Genomic DNA, 27,692 nt, shown 5'->3' with positions numbered 1-27,692 from the left:
AAATAGGTTTACAATATTTACAAAATGAACAAGTTTCTAAAAAGAAATTGAAGATAACATCAAAGACGGTCTCATCATCTAAGATTACAATAAAGTACATTATTGAGCATTGAATAAATGAATAATTAATAATAAAACATTATTTTAATACCCTCACTTAATTCTCACTCTATCAACAACACCAATAAAGCCCCTGAATTAGACAAACTTATTTGGACTGAGGGACTTGGTGAGGATATTTGCTGTCTGATCTGCACAACAACTAAATGGATCTGTCTTCAACAAGCTGCCAAATGAAGTGAAATGAGTTTCCACATTCTTGGTTCTTTCATGGAAGATTGGATTCCTGACAAGCTTGAGATAAATGCATATCCGCAAGCATCCGTCGAAGCTAAACTACCTCACAAGTTGCTTTAATAGCTCCATAGTACTTTGCTTCTGTTGAGGAGAGAGCCACAACCTGCTGCTTCTTACTAGTCCATGTGATTGCACGAAATCCCAAATTGAATCTGCCCAATTTGAATCTGTGTAACCAAGAAGTTGAAGATCTTGATTGGGAGTGTACAATAGTCCAAAATTAGAAGCGCTCTTCACATAATGCCACACACACTTTGCTACTACCCAATGATCAGCCTTGGGGGCTGTCATGAAGCGTGAAATGTAGTTCATTGCAAAACTGAGGTTAGTTCTAGTGATAATGAGATAGATGGGACTACCCACTAGTTGCCTAAACAATGATTCATCTTCTACAAGTGAATTGGGCTTAGCTGACAACTTAAGCCCTTTTTCCATGGGTGTGGAGGCAGGTTTGTAAAACTTATCCAGAAGGCTTCGAGCATACTTGGATTGGGAGATGAAGATACTTCTCTTTGTTTGCCAAACCTCAACACCGAAACAATAATGGAGACATCCTAAATCTGTCATGTCAAATGAGCTACACAAACGCTGTTTGAGCTCACTAATCAACTGTCTTGAGTTGCCAGTTATGGTTAGGTCATCAACATAGACAACCACCAACAAAATCTCATTACCAACTTGTTTGACACGCAAATAAGGATTAGATGGACATCTTTCATAGCCATGATTTGTGTGGTACTTATCAATCTTGATGTACCAAGACTAGAGCATGTTTTAAGCCATAGAGTGCTTTTACCAGTCCGCACACCTTGTGTTTTTGACTGACAACCTTGAATCCTGAAGGCTGAGTCATTATAGACTTTCTAACTTTGTCTCGAGAAAAGCACTCTTAACATCCATCTGATAAACTTTCCAACCAAATTGGGCTGCTAAGGCAAGGACAAGCTGAATGGTACTCATCTTGGTTGTAGGAGCAAAAGTCTCCTCGTAGTCAATGCCTTCCTTTTGTGAGAACCCCCTTGTAACGAGATGAGCTTTGTACTTGGCAAGGGTTCCGTCAGCTTTGTATTTCACCTTATACACCGATTTCTAGCTAATGGGCTTCTTCCCTAAAGGAAGATCAGAAAGGACCCATGTGCAATTCTTCTGAAGACTGATATTCAACTTCCATAACATTTTTGCACTAAGGTATCCCTTTAGCCGCTAAATATGTTTGAGGCTCATAAACATTGTGACTTTTAGCCATGAGAGAAAAACTAATTGTATGTTGTTGTTTGCTCTTGTTTTTGGATGATCTAACCCTCAATGAGCTCATCATGATGAAGATCACCAATAGTCTTAGCCCACCATTTAAGCCGGAGAGTAGAAGAACCAACATCAAATCTAGGAGCTAGAATTGGTACTGGATCTGGAACAGGTTCAATAGGTGGAAAATTACCATCATCCGAAGGAGACTCAGGTTGAGCATCTTCAAATTCAGAACCTGCATCATCAAAAGGGTTAATTAACAACTTGCTAGCTTCTATAATAGATCCCTTTGCATGCATTGACAATATAATAACCCTCCTGACATGTTCCCATCAGGTTAACATATCAGAAGACAACCCCCCAAATAAAAGCCTTTAAAGGCCAATCCTGAGAATTCTGCACAGATGAGGATGGGTGGAAAGGTCGACATGTTTCATCAAAGACAACATCCTTGCTGAAGAGAAGATGATCAGTGTCTACACCTATCAATCGATAAACCTTAGGGTTGTCACTGTACCCTGTGAACATAAGCTTTTCACTCTTGGAGTCCAACTTGGAGCGCTTGGCATCTGGAATCCATACATAACCTAAAGAGCCAAAATTTTTGCAGTGACTAATCCTAGGTTTGTGACCGGTCCAAACTTCTTCAGGAGTCTTTCTCTTAACAACTTGTGTAGGGGACCTTAAAATGAGCTAGACTGTAGTGGAAACTACTTCTGCCCAAAACTTATTAGGAATATCTTGTATTGCAACATGGAATGAGCCATCTCAACGATAGTATGATTGTGCCGCTCTACAACACTGTGTTGCTAAGGAGTGTGGGGTGTGGTTAACTGACGTTTTATACCATATGTTTTACAGAAATTGGAGAATACGGTGGACCAAAATTCCCCCCGTTATTTGACCTAAGAGTGAGTAATCAACAACCAAACTCTTTCTGCCAAGGCCTTAAACTTTTGAAATACTATAAAAGCATCCGATTTCTGTCTAAGAAAGTATACCCACATTCTACAACTAAAATCATCAACAAAAAGCCAGAAGTACTCACAACTGTAGAAGTTGTGAAAGCCAACTTAACAGTTCACCAAGATCACTTGCATGCAAATAACCTGCTGAAGAGAAACCAAAGAAGGAAAGATAGGGCTTGGAGAATCTCAACGGTGTGAGAGAAATTATATTGCAACAATGAAAAATGAAATTGTTGTACAAAAATACAATGGGAGAGCCTGTTTATAAAGGCCTCTAGGAAGCTTCTAGAACAAGCTAGAAAGTGCTAGAAGATAAGTGTGACAACTAAGCATACGTCCACAAAAGGTAGATTATCCTCCATGTAGGTGAGAAGATAAGTATGACTAGGTAGGAACAAACTCCCGTGTTGTCAACAACTCCTAGATGACACCTAATAACTAAAATGCATTTATCTAAGTAAACTTATGTAAAGCGTAAATAATAATTATTTACTCTAACACCCCCCCTTAAGTGCAACTTAGGGGAATACACTTAAGCTTACAAAAGCTAGGATGAAATGAAAAATGGGTCTTGGCAACAAGGCCAAGAAAGGTACCCATGTACAAATGCAAAGAAATGCAACCTCTGAAAATGGGGAAAGAGGGAAAACCTTATGGGAAAAACCCTCCCCCAAAAAGAGGTGAGTACTAACATGCTGAAATAACATGAAGGAAGGCCTCAACAAGACCCCCCAAGGACAACTTCCATAACCCCAAGCATAGATCGCAATTGAAGATAGCGTGGCGATGCAAAAGTTTTAGTGAAGATGTCAGCAACTTGCGTATCAATGGGAATGTACTCCAAAGAGATAACACCATCTTGAATCAGTTGATGAATGAAGTGCATATGCAGCTCAATGTGTTTGGTGCACTGATGCTCCATCGGGTTGCAAGAAATGTGAATGGCACTTTGATTATCGCACTACAAAACAGTGGGACGATTAGGAGGAAAACCAAACTTAGTTATCAACCGTCGAAGCCATAAAATCTCTTGACTAGCAAGTACTGCTGCCCTGTACTCAGCCTTTGTAGATGAAAGTGCATGAGCATGCTGCTTCTTGCACAACTAGGTGATAGGACCAGAGCCAAGACAAAACACAAAGCCAAAAGTAGACTTCTGATCATCGACATCACCGGCCCAATCTGAGTCAGTGTAGCCAACAATGTGAGGAGTCCTCGATGTGTAATGAATGCCATACATAAGTGTGCCCTGAATGTATCTCAAAATACGCTTGGCAGCTTGGCAGCTTGCTAGTGACTCTCATGAGGATCCTGCGAAAACTGAGAGACAAGGCCAATTGCAAAGGAGAGATCAAGACGAGTGTGTGTTAGGTACAAGCAGCTGCCAACCAACTGCCGATACAAAGTAGCATCCACTGAAGGCGAAGAGCAGGAGGTAGACAAAGTGACACCCGGCTGAAAAGGTGTTGGAGTAGGCTTGCAATCAAGCATGTCAAAGCGTCGAAGCATGTCAAGAGCATACTTCTGCTGATAAAAAAAATCCTAGTAGAGGACTGAACAATTTGGAGACCAAGAAAATAGTGGAGCAAACCAAGATTAGTCATCTCATATTGGTCCATCAATGCACGCTTAACATCCTGAAGCATAGAGGATGAGCTACCTGTGAGGATAAGATCATCAATATATAGGACAAGAATCAAAATCTCATCTCCAAGACGCTGAATGTACAATGTAGGATTGGAATGGCAGCGGATGAAGCCTATAGAAAGCAAAAAAGAGTCCATCTTCTCATACCAAGCCTGAGGGGCCTGTTTGAGACCATATAATGAGCGTCGAAGTCTGCAAACCAAGGAGGAATCTTGCACAAATCCCGGAGGCTGCACCATGTAAATCTCCTTAGTGAGATCACTGTGCAGGAAGGCACTCTTCACATCCATTCGAAAAATAGGCCATCCTTGTGAAGTTGCGAGGGATAAGACAAGGCGGATAGAATTCATCTTGGTGATAGGGGCGAATGTCTCGATGTAATCAATACCCTCAACCTGCGAAAAACCCTTCGCAACAAGACGAGCCTTGTGCTTATCAATCGAACCATCAACAACATACTTAGCATGATAGATCCATTTGCATTGCACTAGCTTTCTTCCCTTAGGAAGAGTACAAAGATCCCGAGTATGATTCTTCATCAAAGAAGAATACTCCTCCTTCATGGCATTGTCCCACTCTGAATGTCCTATCACTATTGTAAATGTTTGAGGATCATCACTAATAGCATGATTGAGAAGACTAGAACCCATAGTATGAGAATGGGTGCGACGGGAAGTGGAAGGATCACCAGCAAGAGATCCAACCGCATCAACTGTAGCTCGAGCCTATTTAGGCATCTGTGGAGGATCCTGTGGTGGAGGTAAATGGGGATCACCAAGATCATCATCCTCTTCATCTGTGAAACAGACTGGAAGAGAGGAGGGAGTAGTGGGAAGTGAAGTGGGTGCTAGAGGCGGGGTATGAACTGTAGGAAAGCTCTCATCAAACTGGACATCCTGTCGAAACAGGACCTCTCTGGAATGAGGATCAAACAACTTGTAAGCCTTAACATCCTCGCAGTAGCCAACAAAAATGAGTGGTTGGCTCTTCTGTTCCATTGCTTTCCTCTGAGTGTCAGGTACAAATGCCCATGTTGCACTCTCAAAAACTTGGATTGTCGATACATCAGGCTTGACATGAGACCAAGCGTCCTTAGGAGTCATATGTCGAACTGCCTTGTGAGGCATCAGATTCTGAATATAATTGGCACAATTGACTGCCTCTACCCAAAAACATGAATCCATGGACCTGGACTAAATCATACAATTAGCCATCTCCCGAAGTGTTATGTTCTTTCTCTCGGCCACACTATTCTATTGAGGGGTGTAGGGCACTGAAAACTGATGCTGAAGACCATGTTCAGAGCAAAAATCCCTGAAAGCTTGGTTCACGTACTCACCTCCATTATCCATGCGTATCTGCCGAATAGAAAGACCAGACTGCTTCTCTACAAATGTCTTGAAGACTCGAAATGAATCAAAGACATCAAACTTGTTCAAAAAGTACACCCATGTGCCTTTGGAAAAGTCATCAATGAATGTAAGCACATATCTGGCACTAGAAAAAGGAGTAGGAAACGACATGAGGTCACTATGAATCAACTCCAACGGCGCCAAAGCACAAGTGGCTCGTCCATGTGGAAAAGAATCCCTATGTTGCTTGCCAAGTGCACAACCCTAACAAACACCATTTATACAAGAAATCTGGGGAAGCCCAAGAACAAGTGCTTGTGTGCTCATCTGTTGAAGATATCTGTAATTGACATGGCTGAAATGCTTATGCCAAAGTCTGCTTACGAAATCTGCATGTGCAACAAGACATGAACTTGTGTCATCAAAAGACTCAAATCCATTAAATCTGTAGAGGCGAGATGCAAAGTCAACACTCCCAGTAGCCACAATCATCTTAGAATCATGTAAGTCTCGAATAACCACATCATGTGGTGAGAACTCAACTGTCTTACCAGAGCCAGAGTGGCAAATCTGATAGATGGACAATAGGTTCATCGAAATGTCAAGGACACAGAACATCCTGAAGAGAGCCCCTGGCTAGTGCAATAGTACCAAAACCCATAACAACAAGTTGTGACAAGTTCCCAACAACAATCTGTGAGGTAGCACAAGGAGCAAGTGAAGTGAGCAACTTCCGAGTGTTTGTCATGTGGTGAGAGGCGCTAGAATCAAGAATCCAGGTAGGCCTTGAAGTCGTAGCTCGAGCAGAAAGAGCATGACCTTTCCCTGCAGGGAGGGATGCAGACTTAGGAGCTGAAATATGATGCTCTTGCATGGCTTCCTCTAAAGCCTCCAAACGCTTCCAACACCTAGAAACGGGATGTCCATCCTTGCCACAAAAACTGCAGGTCTTACTTGATTTCTTCTTTCTCTTGGAGGTAGACCTAGCAGACTTCGAAGAGTCTTTACCCTTTAGAGGGTTAGCATGAGGTTTAGGATTAGTTTTTGGTGTATCTTTCTTCGATTTGGCTTTCTTCTTTGATTTCCCTTTAGAAGATTGAGCAACCAATGCTTGGCTGGAAGAGCCAGAGGCATCCACCTATTGGATCTTTGCCTGTTCCCATGTCAACCGATCACAAAATGTCTCAAATGAAGGCATTTGATGTCTGTCACCCAAGGCATCCATAGTGGAGTAGAAAGTGGAAGAGAAGATCTGATACTATCCTCGCAACTTTGAGAGTATTAAAAAGATACACTCATCATCTGTTTTGGTTTTTCCAAATCCCTGCAAAATTTTACGCAAAGATTTGAACTTCATCAAGAAGTCTTCAATAGTGGGGAAGCTGGTTGGTGTCAAAGAGGTCAACTCTGCATCAAGCTGAAGTGCTCGGAACTCATTCACTGTGCCAAACAAGGTTTGGAATTTGGTCGAAATAGCCCGTGGAGTGGTCAAACCATCCAAGTGAAACATTTGACTATTTGAGATGTTCAGTGCAATCAATCCTATGGCTTCATCCATTTTGTTCCTGTGCTGTAGAACCTCAAAAGGGCGCTGCAGAGCAGGTTGGTTCACATCTAGACATGACCATAGGCCTCATGACATGAGAAGCCTAGTCATTTGTGCTTTCCAAGTGTGATAGTTGTGTGGCGTGAGGTGGGTCATAGAAGGATCCGACATTGAGAGAAGAAGATGGAAGCAGAAGGGTCTTATTCTGAAGTAAATTACAGAAAAGAAAATGTGCCCCCCCCCAAAATGTATAAAGATATCCCTCAAATACCAAAAAACAACTATAGAAAGCACAAAAATTGAGAAAAGAACCTGGATTCCGAATGCAGAAGAAACTGAAGCCTCTACTTCAATGCCAAAAATGGGAGCTCAAATGAACTTGGAATGAAATGAAACCAGCATCATTGTCTCCATCTCTTAACCAGTGTTTCGGCGCTTCTTTCGAATTGGAAAAAGACCTCCGCATGCTCAAGTTATGGCAAAAAAACCAATTGCTGCTCCAAAAGACAACCTCACTGAAAAATTATAGACATGGCAAAAAATTTGACGGTCGTATGGCCGTCAACTGGATTTTGCCGGAAGAAAATCCAGCTGCTAGAATGTTGACATTAGTTGTTGGAAAATGACGTCAGCAAGGGGGCTTGATCGGATGATGTAAGCAAGCTGGAAGATGACGTCACTTGTCGGAATGATGTGTGCAGTTGGGTTGCTGACATAATCTGCCAATTATCTGATGTAAGCTGTTGGGTATTTGATGCCACTGGCGCAAAGGTGGCCGAGAGGTTGTGCCATCGACGAAGGCAGCTGTCAGGCGGTGGACTAAGGTGGCACCGTGGTGGAGGGTGGTGGGCCGGCGGTGGCTGCGAAGCAGCTGCTCTGCGGCGGTGCTACCCACGGAGGCAGTGCCAGGGCCGCTCGTTTGCCGTGCTAGGTGGTGGCTGCTTTGCGAATTTTTTAATTTCTTTTCGCAATAAATGTGTTTGTACGACCTTTCAGGGGGCAAGAATTTTTTGTCTCAAGCTACAGTAGCCAAAAATCGAAAATTTTATATGGATTCTCATTGTAACAGGCCTTCTAAGTGCAATGGCAATGTTCGTTTAGGCCGAAAGTGCTTCGAAAAAATGCTCTTCCTCCCAATTGAAGAAAAAATCACAAACAAACTATGGTTTGTGTTTCCAAATCGTGGCTTCAAAAATCCTTCAAACTAGGAAGCAGCAAGGAGGCTCTGGAAGTTGTGAAAGCCAACTTCACAGTTCGCCAAGATCACCTGCATGCAAATAACCTATTGAAGAGAAATCAAAGAAGGAAAGGTAGGGCTTGGAGAATCTCAACGGTGTGAGAGAAATTATATTGCAACAACGAAAAATGAAATTGTTGTACAAAAATACAATGGGAGAGCCTATTTATAAAGGCCTCTAGGAAGCTTCTAGAACAAGCTAGAAAGCGCTAGGAGATAAGTGTGACAACTAAGTATATGTCCACAAAAGGTGGATTATCCTCCATGTAGGTGAGAAGATAAGTATGACTAGGCAGGAACAAACTCTCGTGTTGTCAACAACTCCTAGATGACAATTAATAACTAAACGCACTTATCTAAGTAAACTTAAGTAAAGCGTAAATAATAATTATTTACTCTAACAACAACCAGTACTAGAAGGTGTATGCATTGGCCCACAAACATCAACATAAACCAACTGAAGTACCTTAGAGGCTTGTTGTGAGTCACCTTCGGTGAATGGTGTCTTGTGTTGCTTTCTAGCTTGACAAGTTTTGCAAACACCATGATGTTGAGTCTGGATCTCAGGTAAACCAGCTACAAGTCCCTTCCGAGCTAACTGAGAAAGATAGTGCATATTTAATTGCCCATACCGCTGATGCCAAAGAATGGTGATGGAAGAACTTTTGGTTGCCATTGCTAATTCTAGAGAATCTTCACTATCCATAAGGCGGTAAAGACCATGATCCTCAATGCCAACAACTATAGCAGTCCGAGTCTCCCGATCAATAATCGAGTACTTGTGTAAGTTGAATACAACATCTAACACAGGAGAATGGTGCATGATCCGACTGCTGAAGAGAAGATTTAGTTCCATGCTAGGAACATAGTATATATTGAGGAATATGAGATCCCTCTCACCAGAATGTACTTGAACAATGCTCTTATCGACAATTGTGTATTCTTCTCTTCTAGAATAATAGAAGTTTGCGAACCAATCATGTTGATGAGTAAAGTGGTGCGAAGCACTTGAGTCAATTTACCAGGCATAAGACTTCACATGATTTGCAGTTCTCTTAGCCATGAAGGCATAAAAGGTAGATTCTTTCTGCTCAGTGTGCTCAGCTACATGCATGTTTTGCTGAGACCCTCCCTGCTTTTGTTCAGAAGCCAATCGCTAACGACAATCCTTCTTGATGTGACCATATTTATGATGGTAATTACATTGTATGTTCTTTTTCTTAGAACTATTCTTAGGTTGACCTTAGCCTTTTTGTTGCGAAGGTTGACCTTTTCTTTTGTTTTTTGGTTGAAAGTGTCTTGCAAAAGCTTGCTCTATAGAAGATGAAGGGCTAGTACCAAAGTGTTGTTTCCAGTGGTCCTACTACAGAAGCTTGGTAGAGAGGGGTCCTGTTGGCTAGTAATGTTGAGAGTTTCAACAAAATGTTCATAAGACCTCGGAAGGCTCTTCAAGGTAACAACCACCATGTCTTCTTCTTCCATCTTTTGACTAACTACCTCCAACTGATCATGAATTTCCTTAATCTTCGTTAGATGTTTTGTAAGGATATCCTCTCATCCACATGAATGCACGACTTTTATCAGATGTTTCATTCAAGGCCTTCAGGTGCTCCCAAATCTTAGCAGTTGATTTTCTAGAGGGAACTTGTGGAACTTGTCATTTGTAACGGAAAGTTTAATGAGCATAACAGCTTCACGATTGCACTCATCAAACTTCTCCTGATCTTTATCCACTATGGCCAGGTGCTGAAGGGTGCCCAAGACAATCTTTTCAAGACAACGATTTTCAAAAATGGTCATCATTCGTTGCTTCCAACTGTTGTAGTTTCTGCCATTGAAATGCTGATTGCCTTCCAACATGATGTTGGTCAATGAAGCCATCTTTTTGTTTTTCGAGACATGAAAAACAAGAGACTATGAAGATGTTGATTGCACAAAATTCTATGCATGAATTTTAATGCACCAAGATAGGTACATATCTCAAATATGTTGGCACAAAAATCAAGGCATGGATTTTGAGACAAAATTGTTGAAGACCCAAAAATATCCAATGAAGACCCAAAGAGATCTCAAAAACTCCAAAAAGAATCCAAAATCAAATTAAAATTCCAATAACACAGAAATCAAGGCACAAAAATTGAGGTACCTAGAAAATTTTGACAATGACCTAGATGAGATCTTGAGAAACCATCAAGAATTTGCAAGTAGTTTTTTACAATGATATAGAGCCTGATAATTTCGAGAGAAACCATAGCCATTTCAGGAAAAAAACAAAAAATTGCAACTGTAAAAAACAGCAGATTTGGTTGTGGATCGAATACAAAAGGTTTAAAAACCCTAGAAGGCGCCCGTAACTATGAAAATCAAGTTTGAAAAATGCAGATTTTGTAGAGGAAAATTGCCGACACTTGGTCGTGCGAGAAATAAGGAGAAATAGGTTTGGAAAAATGATGCGAGTTGCAGAAAAATGCATCTGCAAGAATGACAAACAAAGATATCATGTTAAACTAGAGAAAACACACCCAAAAACTGATGCGAGTTGCAGAAAATGGTTTTTCCCAGCGTCCAAAACAAGTCGCAGACCAAAAACAACCAGTAGTGGACGGAGTTTGTAGAGAGAAACGACCTAATTGACGAAACCCACAATTTTCTTGCCCACGACTTTGCAGAGATATTATCACAACAAAAACCCTATTCAGGTTTTAAAATAAATTTGTGGACTAAAATTCTAACGAGCCCAGGCTGAAGAAAATCAATTTCGAAAAATTTAATGCAAATAATATCATAAGAGAAAGTATAATTTTTTTGAAAAAACAAGCTCGCTTTGATACCATATTACGCAAGTAATTGGGAAATTATTTGATGTATTAACAATGAGCAAATATGCTGAATAAATGAGTTTACAATATATACAAAATAAGCAGGTTTCTAAAAAGAACTACATATAAGATCAGAGACAATCTTATCACCTAAAATTACAATAAAGTACATTATTGAGCAATAAATAAATAATTAAACGTTATTTTAATACTCTGAGTAATGGCCTCTTGAATATCAAGTTGCAGGATATTCACCAAATACTCAAAATGTCCATAAGGCATGTGCACATGTATCCTCAATAATACTTACCATACGAACATGCATTAAACTTCTCTCTCATTGAGAGATGCATTAAACAAATATCAACTTGTTGATCTTTTCATCCAAGATTGCTTATGATAAACTATCAGACTCCCCCTGAATCTGATATCAATCTTCTAAGCTCCTTGTCCAATATTACCTCTGATGAAATGTCAGACTCCCTCTGATTAAATATGATCAATATCATCAAAATTCAACTGAAACACATCCTGTATCTGTTCCCTCTCTTTGTCTAGTCCTCTCTATATCTTTTAGATAAAAGATTCTATTTGCATCATTTCCTAATTTGAATTTTTGCATGTAATTTGGAACAATTTCAATGTTCTTCTTCTGTAGAATTGCTAAAGCCCCACATAGATGTACATGATTATGTAATGTTGAACAACAGAGGTAAATTGCATCCAAACAACTTTATGATTCTATATTCATGACTCCCAATTGCAAGTCAAGATTTAATAGATCTGTTGTTGTATCACAATTCCTTGACAATAGATCTTGAGTTATAGTGTTCCCAAATTGGCTGCGATTGGAATTTTAATTTAATATAAGAACCTGACTGCAATCATTATTGTCTCTTCTTTGATATTGTTACTAACGTTCCATTCCTCTTGTCTCATTTGGCATTCTTCTCAACTGATAGAGTTCCGTGTATGTTTGTTTGATTTCTATTTTTATGTATAATTTAAACAAACATTGCCATTGTTTGAGTTGTGCATATGTCTTTGATCACCATTTGTATATATGTTAATAAATCCTTTCACAGTTTCCATCTTCATAGTCACTACTGTTATTTTTTATCATCGAACTATAATGGCTGCTGTCTTCTCATTGGAACATATTGGCTGCCAGATTACACTTAGGACGGATACCCACAATGATTGTGGTGTTCAACATTTTATTTTTAACTCATTGATGCTTTGACATGTTATGCGACTGAAGATTTCAGTATAGAGCACACGGCCACTTTAATATTTAAGGATAATGATCTTTGTTGAGGCAAGATTGTAATTCACCATTTTGATGGCAGTGGATAATTATATTGTTCGTTGCTACTGCCTCCAAAACTGTTATGTACCACTTGTGAAATCACCAAGCATATTTCCCTTTTAATATGATTGTTTTAATATATTTTTCCTGTAGAACTCATTGTCCTTAAATCTTACCGATCACGATATACTATATCTCTCGGTTTTGTTGCTTAGTAAGGGTTTCCTTTATTGCCTTGACTTTATTCCTTGATTGGTTCAATCCCCGTAAGGCATAAATTTCTGCAGAATGTATGTGTGTATGTATGTGATCTTTGAATTATTATTATATTAATTTCTCCTAATACAATTTTAGACACACACACATAATAGTTCAGTCTTTAGAGGATTTATCCGATTGAAGCTACAAAACATCAACAGATTCAGAATGAGAGCTTTTAGGTTTCAGCAATGCTGATTGTTTAGAGTGAAGCAATAGAGTGATATAGTGTTGGTCATATTACTAGTTTGGGATCGTAGTGGTTCAATGACAAATTGCTTGAGGGCAAGCAATGTTGGGGACAAAGGACTGTAATGCCCCCAAATAATTATAATGTGAGTTGAGTTAATTGATTAAGTTGTCCAAAAATTGATATTATTTTAGAAGGGAAGACTTTAATTGATTAATTCTACCACAAATAAATTAAAAATAATAAAAAAGTCACTTGATAAAATAAAGTGCTCCAATTGTGGCAAATATTAAATGAGGTCTTGAAAAAATTAATTGTGTCTGTATCTTATAGATAGAGGTCGGAGCTCCGTGTAAGGATTTTCTGGGGCTATAAAAATGCATGCTTTATGGATCTGATGTGATGAACGTGTGAGGATTGATGTGAAGGTAAGGATAAAAACCTTCAATAGATCAACATGGATTGGATGAAAACCTGATTCTTTCGAAGGATGTAGTTGCAATGGATGTATACAATCAGGTCAAATTGTGTAGTCTCCATTGGAGGCAAATTTGTAGAGTTTGAGGGTTTGATTTTGAAATAAAGCACGACATCTTATTTCTAAGCATTCTCAAGTACAACAGAAGAAAACACAAATAATTAAGACCTAATGCTATTTGTCTTGGGAATTTGATGCCAGTTTTGAGGGAAGCTAGGGTTTGAACAAGTCTGAGATATTTTGGTATTTATATTGCATATTTATTTCATGTTTACTCAAAAAATAAACCTATGTTCCATGGTGTTTAGGAGTCAGGGAAAGGGGTTTAGCAAAGGACATGTTTCTGGGACATTTCGTAAAGGGCCAAAAATAGGGGACAATAGAGAACAATGGTATATATGTGTGTGTGTATGTGTGGGTGTATATCCATATCCATATCCATATCCAATTTGACAATTTCAATGACGCTAACTAATGAGAAAGGTCAACTCTCTAAATTTATGAAGCAAAATACAATATTAACAATCATTCATATGAAATCCCCAACTAGGATGAAACATTCCCTGCACTTCAAATACTAAGAATTAAAGGCACTTTTTTCTATGCAGTAAGAGCATTGACCTGTAATATAAGCCCTGTGAACACTGAAGACTGAAAGTAGAAATTAACATCAGCTGAAACTCTATTCTTCCAAGAAACTCTATTCTTAGAAGAATAGAGTTTCAGAGTTTCGTTATTCTTCTAAGAAAATAGCTCCAATTGAAACACTATCTTTGTGGTAGGACATCACTTAAATTCATACAGTATTTTTAAATTTTTATGTAGAAAAGGATTGTGATTCTCTGTGTTATCAATTTGCCATTCTAGTAAATTTGTGCCTGATGGTGACTTGTTTAAAATGTGAATTCTCCCTCCGGTGGCAATCCAATACAGCTGACTTTTGAAAGTGATCTATATAATTTTGACATGGCATAATTTTTATGTATATAGTTTTAGGGCTTTAAAGTGCTTTCTGTTGTTTTTACAATCTTAGTGATTTGCATCTGGAACAGCAACCCATGAAATGAAACACAATGCTCCAGACATGGAACAGTTGCTGTTGCACAGCCTACTGGTTTCCATTCAAAATGAAATGCATCATAGCATTTTTCTCAATTAGCCAGGGATTAAATTTGGAAACTGGATGAACAAATCAACCCATCTACTCAAGATATCTTGTACATGATGGTAAACACTGGACATAAATTTACTACCAGCCTTTCAGGACAGTAAATACTGGACACAGAAATATACCCTGCCTAGGTGAAGTCTTTTTCCTTTCTTCTGGCAGGCATTTAGTATTGTGATTTGTGCTGCTCTCTATACCTTTCATGCAGGGGGTCTATCCAGGACATAATTCTTGACATGAAGGGAATCAGTACATCTTTCATTTTTTTTCACAAATTAGATGTGTTTTGCAGATCTTTAATAAGCCACATTTTTGCAGCTTAAACTTTCCATGACACGGTGGCCATTGTGGGATATATTTTTCTGTCTGAATGAGTGTGCCAGGGTAAACAAAAGATGACTAATTAAGCAGAGCTTAGAGAAAGTCAAGCACTTCGTAGTGTTGTAAAAACTCTCTTAGCTTTATTAAGATCTGACCTATGTTTATGAGTCCAAACTTTTTCAGCTTCTGTTGTGTCGAAACTATGTTTTTCCTCCCAGGGGAATAAACAGAAGAATATGCAAAGAATGTCTGATGTCAAGCCTAGGCTTTTACATTGGCTAAACTTACAGTAAGAAATGAGCTTACAGGATGACATACAAATCTACATTGCTTGCTATCAAGGCACCCTGCTTCACCTGTTGGCCCAAACATAAAAGCAGCAGTGCTATCCAAAATTATAAAGTTAAAGACGTTTTCCTCAAATTGATGAGCCACACTTGATATGTTTACTTTCACTGCAAGTTCAATGAAGGAAATGGCATATGATGGCCTCTACTGCGGCTAAAGCAATAACTGAAGTAAGTAATCAGAGTAATGAAGACATTTCCTAGATAAATAATTCGATGGCTTGTATTAAAGTGGCTGTCTCCCTTCCATAATGACGAGTCTCATCAATGCCTTTCCATTCAATTGTTCATGCAAGATTAATTATCGGAGATGGCCAAACCTGAGGGATTTCATTAGTCTAGAGGAGAACACAGATAGTTTAAAAAAAATAAATTAATATTATATTATCAAGCAGACTTGCTGGAAACTTATCTTCTCCCATTTGGATGAAGTATCTGTGATTTGATACTGGATATGGGTACGATGTCTGGGATACAGCTTGGATACTATATCCCGAGTCCGGACGATGCATATGCCATCCTATTTTTAGGCCATATTATTGTGTCTGGATATGGCACCATACCCCCAGGATCCATGTCAGGTTTAGAGTTCTGAGAAAACATTCGAACCTGCCAAAAAATAGAAACAATAAAAAATTGTCAGTTTAGAGTTTCTGAAATATATTCAAAATTTGCAAAAAATAAAATCACACACACACACACACACATGTATATATATGTATGTATGTATGTATGTTGAGATGTATCTAACAGTCAATATCTGTTCCCATATTTGATTTGTGTGGATGGAGGCCACACCTCAGAAGCCATCTGGTTTAGAGTTCCTGAAAACGCATTGAAAATTTGAATTAATTTTTTTTTAATCTGTTGTCTGTGTTTTCGCTCTTTGACGCACATACACACACCTATATATATTGTTCACCCTACCTGTATTAAATGCTGTTTCCATTTATTGTTCCTCTGTGGACATGCTTCGTTTTATTCATTTAACAGTTACATTAACTCTGTGGCATTACTCATTCTTGTCATCACAAGTTACAACAGAACCTCCAAACCCATATTGTATTAGTGTAAGTCATACTTTTTCTAAGTCTCACAAACCGTTGAACTTGTCAATGTTGGCTATTCAGTGTTGGTCTTTTCTAATGCTACTCTCAAAACATACCAATAGAGCTTGTTATATTCAATTTTGAGGGTAAATTCTCAAGCTGGTTTTGTGAGAGTATTTGGTGCCCCCATTCTCCTCTATTTGCATATTGTTTACCATAATATTGAAAGATGCAGATTATGTTCCCATGTCCGTGATTGTAAGCTTCATATGATAATTGTTTGGTCTCTTGGAAAATGTTAATATCCCTGATTAAGCCTGTAGTGATAATCTGCAAGTCAATATTTACCTTTGAGTTTGGATTAACAAGGTTTGACTTTCTAATGATCAAGATATCTTGCCTCACGCCCACAACTTTTACCAAATTAGCAATCATAGCGGAAACAAAACCAGCATCTCCGTAAACACATTTTGCTAAATGACACCCACTACTGAACTGGGCTACCTGTAGAAGTACCGGTACTCTTAATTTAAACCAACTGGGGTTTTGGGTGAATTGCATTTAACATTGCTGAAACTGTAATGGCAAATCCTGTCCAGGGTAACACGAGAAACTTTTCATGCAGAAAACGTTCAATTTTTGGTAAGTCCCATAGGATAATGTAAAAAACTTTTAAGTCTATTGATTACTCAATTGTCCGAAACTATTTTTTTATGATAGTTTATATATTGCCTACGCAATAAGCTTAAGATATTTGAGGGAATAGCAGATGAAATTTTATTTTAACAGAAGAAAATGTGGATTTCCTTCTGACCCAGCCTCCTCTTTTACATATTTATTCTTAATGATAATTGCATTCATATTAACTATAGTTAATAAAAATGTAAAGTTGATAGTGGAAATCTGGAGTATGCCTTTTTAAAAAACTACTAAGTACAGATTTTAGTGTTTTTTAAAGGGCAATTGAGTTTTAGAATAGAACCTTTTGCATGTCATGAACCTTCATTTTCTACTTCGGATACAATTTTGTAAATGTCATTTCTTTTGTAACATGTAACTAAGATTTTGTTGTTGACAAAATGTCTTCGGATTTTTTTTTATCACAGAGCAAAGCAAAGGCTGAAAAATATCTGAATATGAAGCTCCAAGCGACTGGTGAAACATGCCAGTTATGTAATTTAGATACAATTACATTTGATCCACCCCCTATTTATTGCTCACCATGTGGGAACCGCATCAAACGCAATGCATTTTATTACCTTTTGGGAGCTGGTGATACAAGACATTGTTTTTGTACAGCATGTTATAGTGAAAATCGAGGTGAGTCAGTCAAGATAGATGGAAATGAATTTCCAAAGCTGAAGCTTGAGAAGAAGAAAAATGTGGATGAAATTGAAGAATCGGTGAGTGTGTGTACATATTCAGAGTTTTAGATTTGGAATAGCTAATGAAAATTTGCTGAACCTAGCTACATTTATTTTGCAGTGGGTGTGTTGTGATATATGTGAAAAATGGCAACATCAAGTATGTGCGCTTTTCAATGGTAAAAGGAATGAAAATGAGCAGGCAGAATATACATGCCCAAACTGTTACATGGAGCAGATAAAGAGAGGTGTACGGAAACCATTACCACAGAGTGCAGTTCTCGGTGCAAAGGATTTACCAAGCACTTTTCTGAGCGATCACATTGAGCAAAGACTTTTTAGACGTTTAAAAGAGGAGAGACAAGAAAGAGCAAAAGAGCTAGGGAAGAACTTTGACGAGGTAATAATTTGATTGCTATGTGCTTTTAACTGTTAGACAAATTTGACTGGAAGTTAAAATGATGAAATAACGTATTTTGTTAAACTAAACCTTGCTTGGAATTTGATAATGTGACATGGTTATATTAGTTAATCACTAAATACTCGAACATATAATCTGGACAATAATTTTATGTAAATCAATGTGCAACTAAAATGCCCAATGTCACTGACCATCCAATTTTAATGACTATATCAAACTCAATTACGTGCTCTGGATTAATTTAGTGCCATATAATTTGTTTGCAAAAGTCATGTTCAGCACTGTCGTATGGGTTTTTATGATTATGCAATGTGATTAGGTCTCACTTTTAATTTGGCATTGCAAGTGGTTTGAGTGGTTATCTGTGTGGACTAACTGAATAAGGAGCATTATTTTTATAAATATCCTTCTGTACCCAGTTTGGAAGCTTTTAATGAGTCTTTTGATCACATCTATTACTATTTAAAATTCTTTGGTTAATAATTTACTTACATTTAAATTTTCTTTTGATCTTTGTCAGGTGGCAGGAGCTGAGGCTCTTGTTGTGAGAGTTGTATCGTCTGTTGATAAAGTACTAGAGGTGAAACAGCGGTTCTTGCAAATGTTTCAACACCAAAACTATTCAAGTGAATTTCAATACAAGTCAAAGGTGCAGACATGGGTTGTTGATTCATCTTTGTTTCTCATTTCTTTACGTTTTAGGTAGACAATTATTAGCTATAATGAAACAAAACATTTTTTGAAGTATGTAACATTCCTTGACACGTGGCACAGGTCCTCCTATTATTTCAAAAAATTGAAGGTGTAGAGGTCTGTCTTTTTGGTATGTATGTGCAAGAATTTGGGTCAGAATGCTCTGATCCAAACCAGCGACGCATCTATCTCTCCTACTTGGACTCTGTGAAGTATTTTAGGCCGGATGTGAAAACCGTGAATGGCGAAGCTCTTCGTACCTTTGTATATCATGAAATCTTGGTAAGTCTGGTTAAACCTAGCAAGAGCATCCTAGTACCTATAGGAAAAGTTGAGTTATATTTTGTGTTCATTAAAGATGATAATATATGGGTGTTGAATTATTGATAGCTGCAAGATAGATATTCGTTTCTCCTATTCCGCTGTGAATTGTCTATGTTTGATGATGCTTTCAGTCAAGGAAGAGATATTATGTCCATTGGTGTCTTCAACGCTTTATATTTTCCTCCAGTTTGTGTTTCACTTCCAGCTTTTGTATTTCCTTTAGTTACTGGATCATCTATGTCATATGATCTTTGTGTATTATTCCCGATGATTTGGCAGTGGAAATTTATGATTTGGCTTGATTAAGTCGTGGCATCAATTACTCTTAATGACCGTCAGTGGTTGCTTATGTCTCATTAAATGTTTATAATTGCTGCTGCTCATCTCCTTGTAATGGACGCTTGAGTTGGTTGCGTCACCTCAATTTCGTTCTATGTTTTGTGTTCTCTTGTGATGTCAGGTTCAATACAAGTGCTCTCTGAATCCATGTGGGTTGCATGGTTAGAAGAAAGGTTATGGAATTTGAATATGTTCCAGTCATTGCATTTCATTGACAATATTGATTATTGTTTGAATGACCAAATGATGTTCTGCCTTTATTTATCGTGTCTCATATAATTCACATTTTGGAGTTCCATATCATATCTATGGAAAAACTTTCAGTATATATTTTATTCATCCTCCACAGAAGCTTTTGTGATGCTCAATGTATGAACAGTTGTATATAGTCTATTTGAGTGTTTTTATATATAGGAGTATTGTGAGTTTTGAAGGTGATAGTCTAGTGAAGCTGGTGATTTTTTTAGCTTTAATCATCAAGTGATCCTTACATGTTGAAGACATCATTAGGGATAAAGATTTTGCAATTGTTTTGACAAATCTAATAAAGGAACTATCTTTCAGTGGGCTGGGTTGTTTCCCTTGGCGAGGAGGTTTTTTCCTAGGATAAATACATTGTGCAATCTGGTTGTATTGAATTTGTGTTTTCATTTTTACATTCAAAAATATTTCTGGTTGATATTTTAACATGGTATTAGAGATGGTCTAAGGAAACGATCCAGAACTAGAAGTATCAAGCTATTTATGTGTTATTTGGTCTACCTTCAGTTGTTCGTTTTTCAGCTTGTGACAACACTGAATGTTTTGAAAGTTAAAGAGTTAGGTGGCTCTTCAAACTTCTCTTCATGGAAACCTAGGATTCTAATTGCACTTGACGAGAATGACCACCTTGACTATGTCAATTCTGATGTTGTAGAGCCATCTAAAGAAGTTGAAAGAACTCAAGGGAAAAACAACAAGATCTTGGCAAAGAAAATTATGATCAATTCAGTCAAGGATCATTTGATTCCCATTATCTTAGAAGTGGATTCAGTCAAAGAGATGTTTCAGATTCTCAAGAACTTGTATGAATTCAACAATACCCATAGAGCTCTTGGTCTTAGACGTCAACTTTTGTGTTGAAAAATGGCAATAGGTGAATCAGTTGTTTCATATTTTATGAAGAGTAGAGAGTTAAAGGACCAGCTCAGTATAATTGGAGTATATTTCGTAGTTAAGGATTTAGTTATGCTTGCCATGTATGGACTTCCTTACTCTTGGGAATCTTTTATTCAAGGTGTCAGTGGGAGAGATGAGCTTCCTAAGTCTGACAAGTTTTGATTTGATTGCATTCAAGAAGAATGCAGATTAGAAGCTAGGGGAAATGGACATAAAAATCATCATGAAGATGATCATGTACATACAACCCACACCTCAAAAGGAAAAGGGAAGAAAGCAAATTTCAAAATATCTAGAGATAAGAACTTTGAGTCAGTTCCTGACCCCAAGAAAACGAAAAGGGATGTTTCTAGGATCCAATGCTTCACATGCAACAAATATAGACACTTTGATAGAGATTGTATCTCTAGACCGAAGCCTCAAACAACTGCTACAAATGTGGAGAAGAGATTGTACCTATAGATCAAAACCTCAAACAACTGCTACAAATGTAGAAAATTCTTCTCCTCAAAGTGAGTCAAGTGGAAACACTGAAGGATGATTATATATTTCTGCACTTTCTAGCAATGTTCCGACAAACAACAATGCATGGCTGATTGATAGTGGAGCATCTCGTCATATAATGGGTTACTGTGAGCACCTCGTTAACCAAAAAGAAAAAGATTCTCATATTCAAGTTATCATTGGTGATGATGCAAGCTATTTTGTGAAGGGTGTTGGGTCTACTTCATTCCAGCTGGATTCTAGATTTCCTCTTCACTTGAATGATGTTCTCTTTGTTCCATGCATTAAGAGGAATCTGATTTCTATAATAGAACTAGAAGACAAAGGTTATCAAGTTGCCTTTGCTGATGGAAAAGTTCTTGCATGGAAGAACTCTACTTTCAATCAGCCTGTGAGATTGGAGTTCATCATGACAGTCTTTACAAGCTTTCAGCCTGTCCTATTCAAGCTTTAGCTCATGATTCTTCAAGTTCAAGTGAACTTTGGCACACAAGATTTGGACATCTACATTTCATGAGTTTATCTTATATGGAGAAGATTGTGGTTGGTCTTCCAAAGTTGAACCGAAACCATGAAGGAGTTTGCAAGGGATGCACACTAGGTAAGAAGATTAAGAGTACTTTTCATAGTAGTAAATGTAGAGCAAAAGAAATCCTAGAGTCAATTCATTATGATTTATGTGGTCATATATTAGTTACTTCTCTCAGTGGTTTTTGGTATTATGCTACCTTCATTGATGACTTTTCCTGTAAGTGTTGGATCTATTTGCCGATGTCTGAAGAATCTGATGAATTACTGTCCCGTTTTAAAGAGTTTAAACTTCAAAGCCCCTGTTGAAAATTTATGCAATAAAAAAATAAGATTATAAGGTTTGATAATGGAGGAGAATTTGTTTCTGGTATTTGTCATAACTTTTGTGTTGAAGTCGGGATTAGGATGGAGTTTTGTGTCCCTTATAATCCTTAACAAAACGATGTAGCTGAAAGAAAGAAAAAGACAATTGTTGAGGTAGTGAAGGCTATGATTCACGATCAAAGCCTTCAAATATTTTTTATGGGCTGAGGCGTGCAAGATAACAATTTACATTCAGAATCGTAGTCCTCATTAGATTCTAAACCACATAACCCCGAAAGAAGCTTTTACAGGTATAAAACCAGATATCAGTTATTTTAGAATCTTTGGATGCCATGTTTATAATCATGTTCCAAAAGAGAAAAGAACAAAGTTAGAACCATCAGGAAAGAAAGACATCTTTGTTGGTTACAGTGAATCTTCAAAAGCATATAGAATCGCCCGTGGCTATACAGCCACGAAAATGCACTTCCTTTACATTGCTTTTTCTAACTTTTTAAAAAATTAACTAAGTCCTCTCCTTCATATGGAAGTGCATTTTCGTGGCTGTATAGATGTTGCCTATAGAATCTACATTCCAAGTCAAAAGAAAATTGAAATTAGCAGGGATGTTTCTTGTGATGAAGATGTAACTTGTAAGAAATCCAAAGAATCTAACATGAAATCTGGTAGAGAAGACTTTGGTCATCCGCAAGATATAGATATGGCTGATCCGGATTCACCTCCAGAGATTTATAGGGAGATTACAAATTTAGAGGAATCTGATGATCCTGTTGATCTAGTAGATTCTATAGATACTTTTGTAGGTCCTAGTAATACTTCAGCCAACAAGAAAAGACCATTGTGGGCCAGGAACATTATGGAAGAAGCTGAAAAATTTGCAACCCCTTGTGGCACTTTTAGAGAGTATAATGCCTCGTAAATTTGTAGGTTATGTATCGTTGATGACTCACATTATTGCATCCGAGCCTTCCAATTTTGAAGAAGCCTCAAATCAATAGAGTGGAATTATGCTATGATTGAGGAGTATCAATACATCATTCAAAATGACATGTGGGAGATTGTTCCTAAGCCAAAAGATAATTGGTTGTTTCATCTAAATGGTTGTTTAAGATTAAGCATGCGCCTGATGGAAGAATAGAAAAATATAAACCCAAGTTTGTTGCCAAAGTTTTTGCACAAAAGGAAGTTATGGACTATAAAGTGATCTTTGCACTAGTAGCTCATTACACTTTTGTCAAAACCATCATAGTTATAGCAATAGTGAAGGGTTGGAAACTTTATCAAATGGATGTAAAGATAACCATCTTAAATGGGATAATAGAAGAGAAAGTATATATTGAGCAACTAGAGTGTTTTGTGATTCATGATAGGGAGTCTCATATTTGTAGGCTAAAAAAGGCCTTGTATGGTCTTAACTGTTAAATTTAACTCAAAAATCAAAGATAAACAATATTAAGGAATAGCCAAAATGGATACAAGAGACACAAAATTACCCTGGGAAAACCCTTCCAAAATGGAAGGGAAAAAATCCAGCCTCACAACAAAATACCACTTTATTGATAATAATTTTTTGAAGTGTACAATGCTTATTGCTTAATGCAATATATATGAAAAATAGAGATCCTTCACATTACAATCGAAGTTCTCTTAAATTTCCCAAAACATGACTTCGTATTTCCATATGCATGTCTCAATGCGTGTCATAAGAGACATGTCTCAATATTTAATATTACAATAATTATCATAAATGTCCTCTTCAGGTGAAGTTGACCATAATGATAATAACAACCATATTTCTAGAGATAAAGATCTCTATCACAGCTAGAATCTCCAATTCTTCCTCTTAGTGAGAGAGAGATCTTTAGCTTATCATTTACATAAGGCAGCAACAAAAAAAATGTCAATAAATTTTGATCATATGATCGAAAAACATAATTCATGGAATCACTTAACATGAAGTAATCGCAAGAATCACAATCAACTTTCATCACGGACTTTCTCAACATGATGCTGTCATGGAATCTATCAACACGACAAACCTACAAGAATCACTATCAACTTTCATTACGAACTCACTTAATGTGATGTTGTCATGGAATCTCTCAACATGACAAGTTAGTAAGGTTTACAATCAATATTTTATCACCAATTCTCTCAACGTGATACTATCATGGACTTTCTCAACATGACTTCCAACTCCCATCACATAATCTCTCAACGTGACTAAGTGAAATGGGGGCTGCGCCTATCAAGGCACTTGCTATGGTTCGCCTTTTAAGCTATCTAAAAAGAATCGAAAAAATGGAAGAGGATAGATGGCCGAAAGTTGTCTTTAGGGACACACTATGTAAGCGAAAAAGGACATGGATGCAACAAAACATCAAGTGGATGAGTAAATGGAATATTCATTTCAATATGTGCCCCACAAATAATAAAGAAATAAAGGTCTTTGTTATGGAGAAATTCTACAAGAGAAATTGGGGAAGCGAGATTGGGAGGAAGAAACTATATTATATAAATGAGTTCAACCCCACTTGTGATCAACTCGAAAAAGTGTACATAGGAGCCAACATTTCTTAGAGAGCTAAAATTCTTATTGCTCAGCTGAGAACCAACTCTCACCAACTTCGTTGTGAGACCGGGTGTTGGAAGAGGCCAAAGGAGGCTTGGGAAGAGAGAATTTGCAGATTTTGCAATTCTGGGAAAGTGGAAACTGAACAGCACTTTATTCTAGAATGTGAGGCCTACAAGGATAGCAGGGATAAGTTTGCGGATACTATATGTGACAGTTCTTGGCATAACCTGTTCAACGAAGAGTACATTGAGCAATTGGGGGGGCTCATCATTAGTCTACACAAGAGGCGAACAGCGCTACTTAAGTCTGCTTGAGTTGTCTTGCTGTCCCATAGGCTATTTTTAGCCTCGTGGACGTTAAAATTTTATCTATCTATCTACATCATGGACTCTTTCTACATGATGCTCACTATGAATCTCTCATAAGTGAAACAGTTATCAGGTTGATCTCATATTTATTTCACTTAAGAAGGAAAATCACAGTTGAGTCTCATTTCCATCAAGAGTCTCAATATCTTGCAATATCAATAACTTATCATAGAGGAGGAAACTCATTAACAACATGCATACAATGATTAAAATACCCTCTCTCTACAAAAGATAGTGATGTAACCTCCCTCTGAGGCTGAACATCTCTCTAAATCAAAAGCTTCCTCTGAAGACAAACATGAATCATCAATGCAATATCCTCATTTCTTGTTGTTGCATCCTCTGCAACCAAAAGAGATAAAGTAACTCATAAGGTCATCCTATTAGAGAGACCAAAGCAAATTGCATACTATTTCAGTTACAAAATATAATCATATAATACTTATCTCTACAATTATACAATACTTCTGCAACCTGCACACAGTCCAGAGTTTTTCATCTGTCACATATGATGCACAAGAATACTCAACAGTGACTCCTGTATCACACCTGATACAGAGAGAAGTTTTTCTGAATATGAACTATGCTGCCTCAAACTTGTCTTACATAGCTGGAAATACTATAAGAGTTTGCCAAGTGATGGACATCAATTAGTTAGAATCTCCAACATTTAGTTTCAAATTCCCTCTTTTGACCAATTAGATGTTTGCTTCCGCAAAAATAGTACTTCAACAAAGTCAATTCAACACAAATAGTAATCTAGAACCTTGAAAAATAAAAAGAATAACAACAATGTCTTTCTACTGCTAACTCAAATAAGAGTCTATGTTCAACACCAGACACTATCACATTCAGCAGATGATAGGTATGCCAAAAAGTAGGAATTTCAACCAAAGCCAAGAAACATACGACTCGAAAAAAAACAAAAAGTAGCCTCCCCTGAAAAAGTCACACAACTCCTAAATCTCTTTTGAGCTGCCCATCTAGAAATGCAAGGAGAGAAGTGAAAAGCACACAATTATACTGGGAAGGGGGCGAATCAGTATAATAACAATGATTCCAATTTAAAATTTTTACCCAAATGATAACTTCAAATACTGAAAATAAACAATTATGCACATGAACACAATGACACAAGATTTATGTGGAAACCCAATGTGGGAGAAAACCATGGCAAACAATTTCATTTTATATAAACTTGTTCATTTACAATGTTTTGTAGGCTCCAACCTACTAGAGGCTCCAACCCCTATGATTATGAGCACCAACTCATTGGAAGCTCCAACTCCCACACGTCATAGGCACTGATGTACTAGAAGCACCAATCCCCACTGCACACAAAACTTTTTTTCCACCTTGGCAATGTTGCTGTCTTCAACTGATGATGGACAATCTAATCACTTCTTTATTCTTTTCTTTATACTTCTAAGTCTGCATATACATTCCTCCTTGGTTTACATCTGCATATTCTCCTATAACTATATACATCATAAATTCTCCTTTTCTACTCTTTCACACTTTTCCTTATATATATATACATAACTTTCATATCGCATACATTAGTTTCAATATAAACGTAGAATGCTTCTAAGTATACACCTTTTCAAAAGGTGTATCTATTTTTTATCACTCAGTCAAATCTTCCTGTATGTAACCAAATATTTTTCTCTTAATGCTGACTTCTTATTCACTGCTCTTCCTTCAAATTTTGCACACCCAAATGATATGTTTTTCTTTCTTTTTAGATTTTTTATATTTCTCATGAATGATTGTGACTCATCAAAAGACATCTCTTTTCAATTATGTTGCATTTTCTGATTAGATTAATTAATTTTTGTTATTATAATTTCAGAAAATAATACTAAAAGAGTTTGCTCTAATACTAAATGAAGAGCACACAATTTTATTGAGGGGGTTGAATCGGTATAATAAAAACTATTCCAATTTAAAACTATTATCCAAACAATAACTTCAAATACTGAAAATAAATAATTATGTACATGAACACAATGACAAAAGATTTACGTGGAAACCCAATGTAGGAGAAAACCATGACAAATAATTTTTTTTTGTATATACTTGTTCTTTTACAATGTTTTGTACGCTCCAACCCCTATGTTTGTGAGAATCGACTCACTGAAAGCTCCAACTCCCACACTCTGCAAGCTACCAACCTACTGGAAGCATCAACCCCCACTATTGTCTTCGTGAGCACCAACCCACAGCACACAAAAAATGTTTTCCACCTTGGCAATGTTGCTGTCTTGTACGGATGATGGACAATCTAATCAGTTCTTTATTATTTTCTTTATACTTCTTCTTAGGTCTGCATGTATATTCCTTCTATCTAATATAACTGCATTAATCCTTTTGTTTTATTTTGTCTATCATTCACTCTCACTTTCTTTCTACTCTTTCACACTTTGCCTTAAATAGATTAACTTTTATATCACATACATTATTTTCAATATAAATGTAGAATGCTTCTAAGTATACACCTTTTCTAAAGCTGCATTTATCTTTTATTACTCAATCAATTCTTCTTTTATATAACTTCATATTTTTCTCTTAATGCCGACTTCTTATTCACCACTCTTCATTTAAATTCTGCACACCCAAACGATATGTTTTTCTTTCTTTTTATATCTTTCATATTTCTCATGAATGATTGTGACTCATTAAAAGACATCTCTTTTCAATTATATTGCATCTTTTGATTTGATTAATTAATCTCAATCTCATTTTAATCACACTTTTCATAAATTTTATTCTTCTTTAATTTCTCCTTGTCTTCTAG

General features: G+C 37.2%; 1 protein-coding gene across 7 annotated transcripts in view; it reads left to right on the top strand.

The window, feature by feature from the left end:
• LOC149554841 (histone acetyltransferase HAC1-like) overlaps window positions 1–27,692 on the top strand; it is a 75,758-nt gene that overhangs the window by 32,229 nt on the left and 15,837 nt on the right. For all 7 annotated transcript variants that reach the window (XM_089828845.1, XM_089828846.1, XM_089828844.1 and 4 more), the window contains 4 exons: window positions 17,401–17,697; window positions 17,780–18,058; window positions 18,600–18,728; window positions 18,854–19,054. In XM_089828845.1, the coding sequence (XP_089684971.1) occupies window positions 17,401–17,697; window positions 17,780–18,058; window positions 18,600–18,728; window positions 18,854–19,054 (906 nt within the window). The remainder of the gene's footprint in view (window positions 1–17,400; window positions 17,698–17,779; window positions 18,059–18,599; window positions 18,729–18,853; window positions 19,055–27,692) is intronic.

Source organism: Cupressus sempervirens, chromosome 5 (assembly GCF_028749045.1).
Source record: "Cupressus sempervirens isolate cs-2001-9-10 chromosome 5, ASM2874904v1, whole genome shotgun sequence".
In the NCBI taxonomy this organism is placed as follows: domain Eukaryota; kingdom Viridiplantae; phylum Streptophyta; class Pinopsida; order Cupressales; family Cupressaceae; genus Cupressus; species Cupressus sempervirens.
Note: the sequence above shows the minus strand (reverse complement) of the source record. Positions and strands in the feature narration are given on the sequence as shown.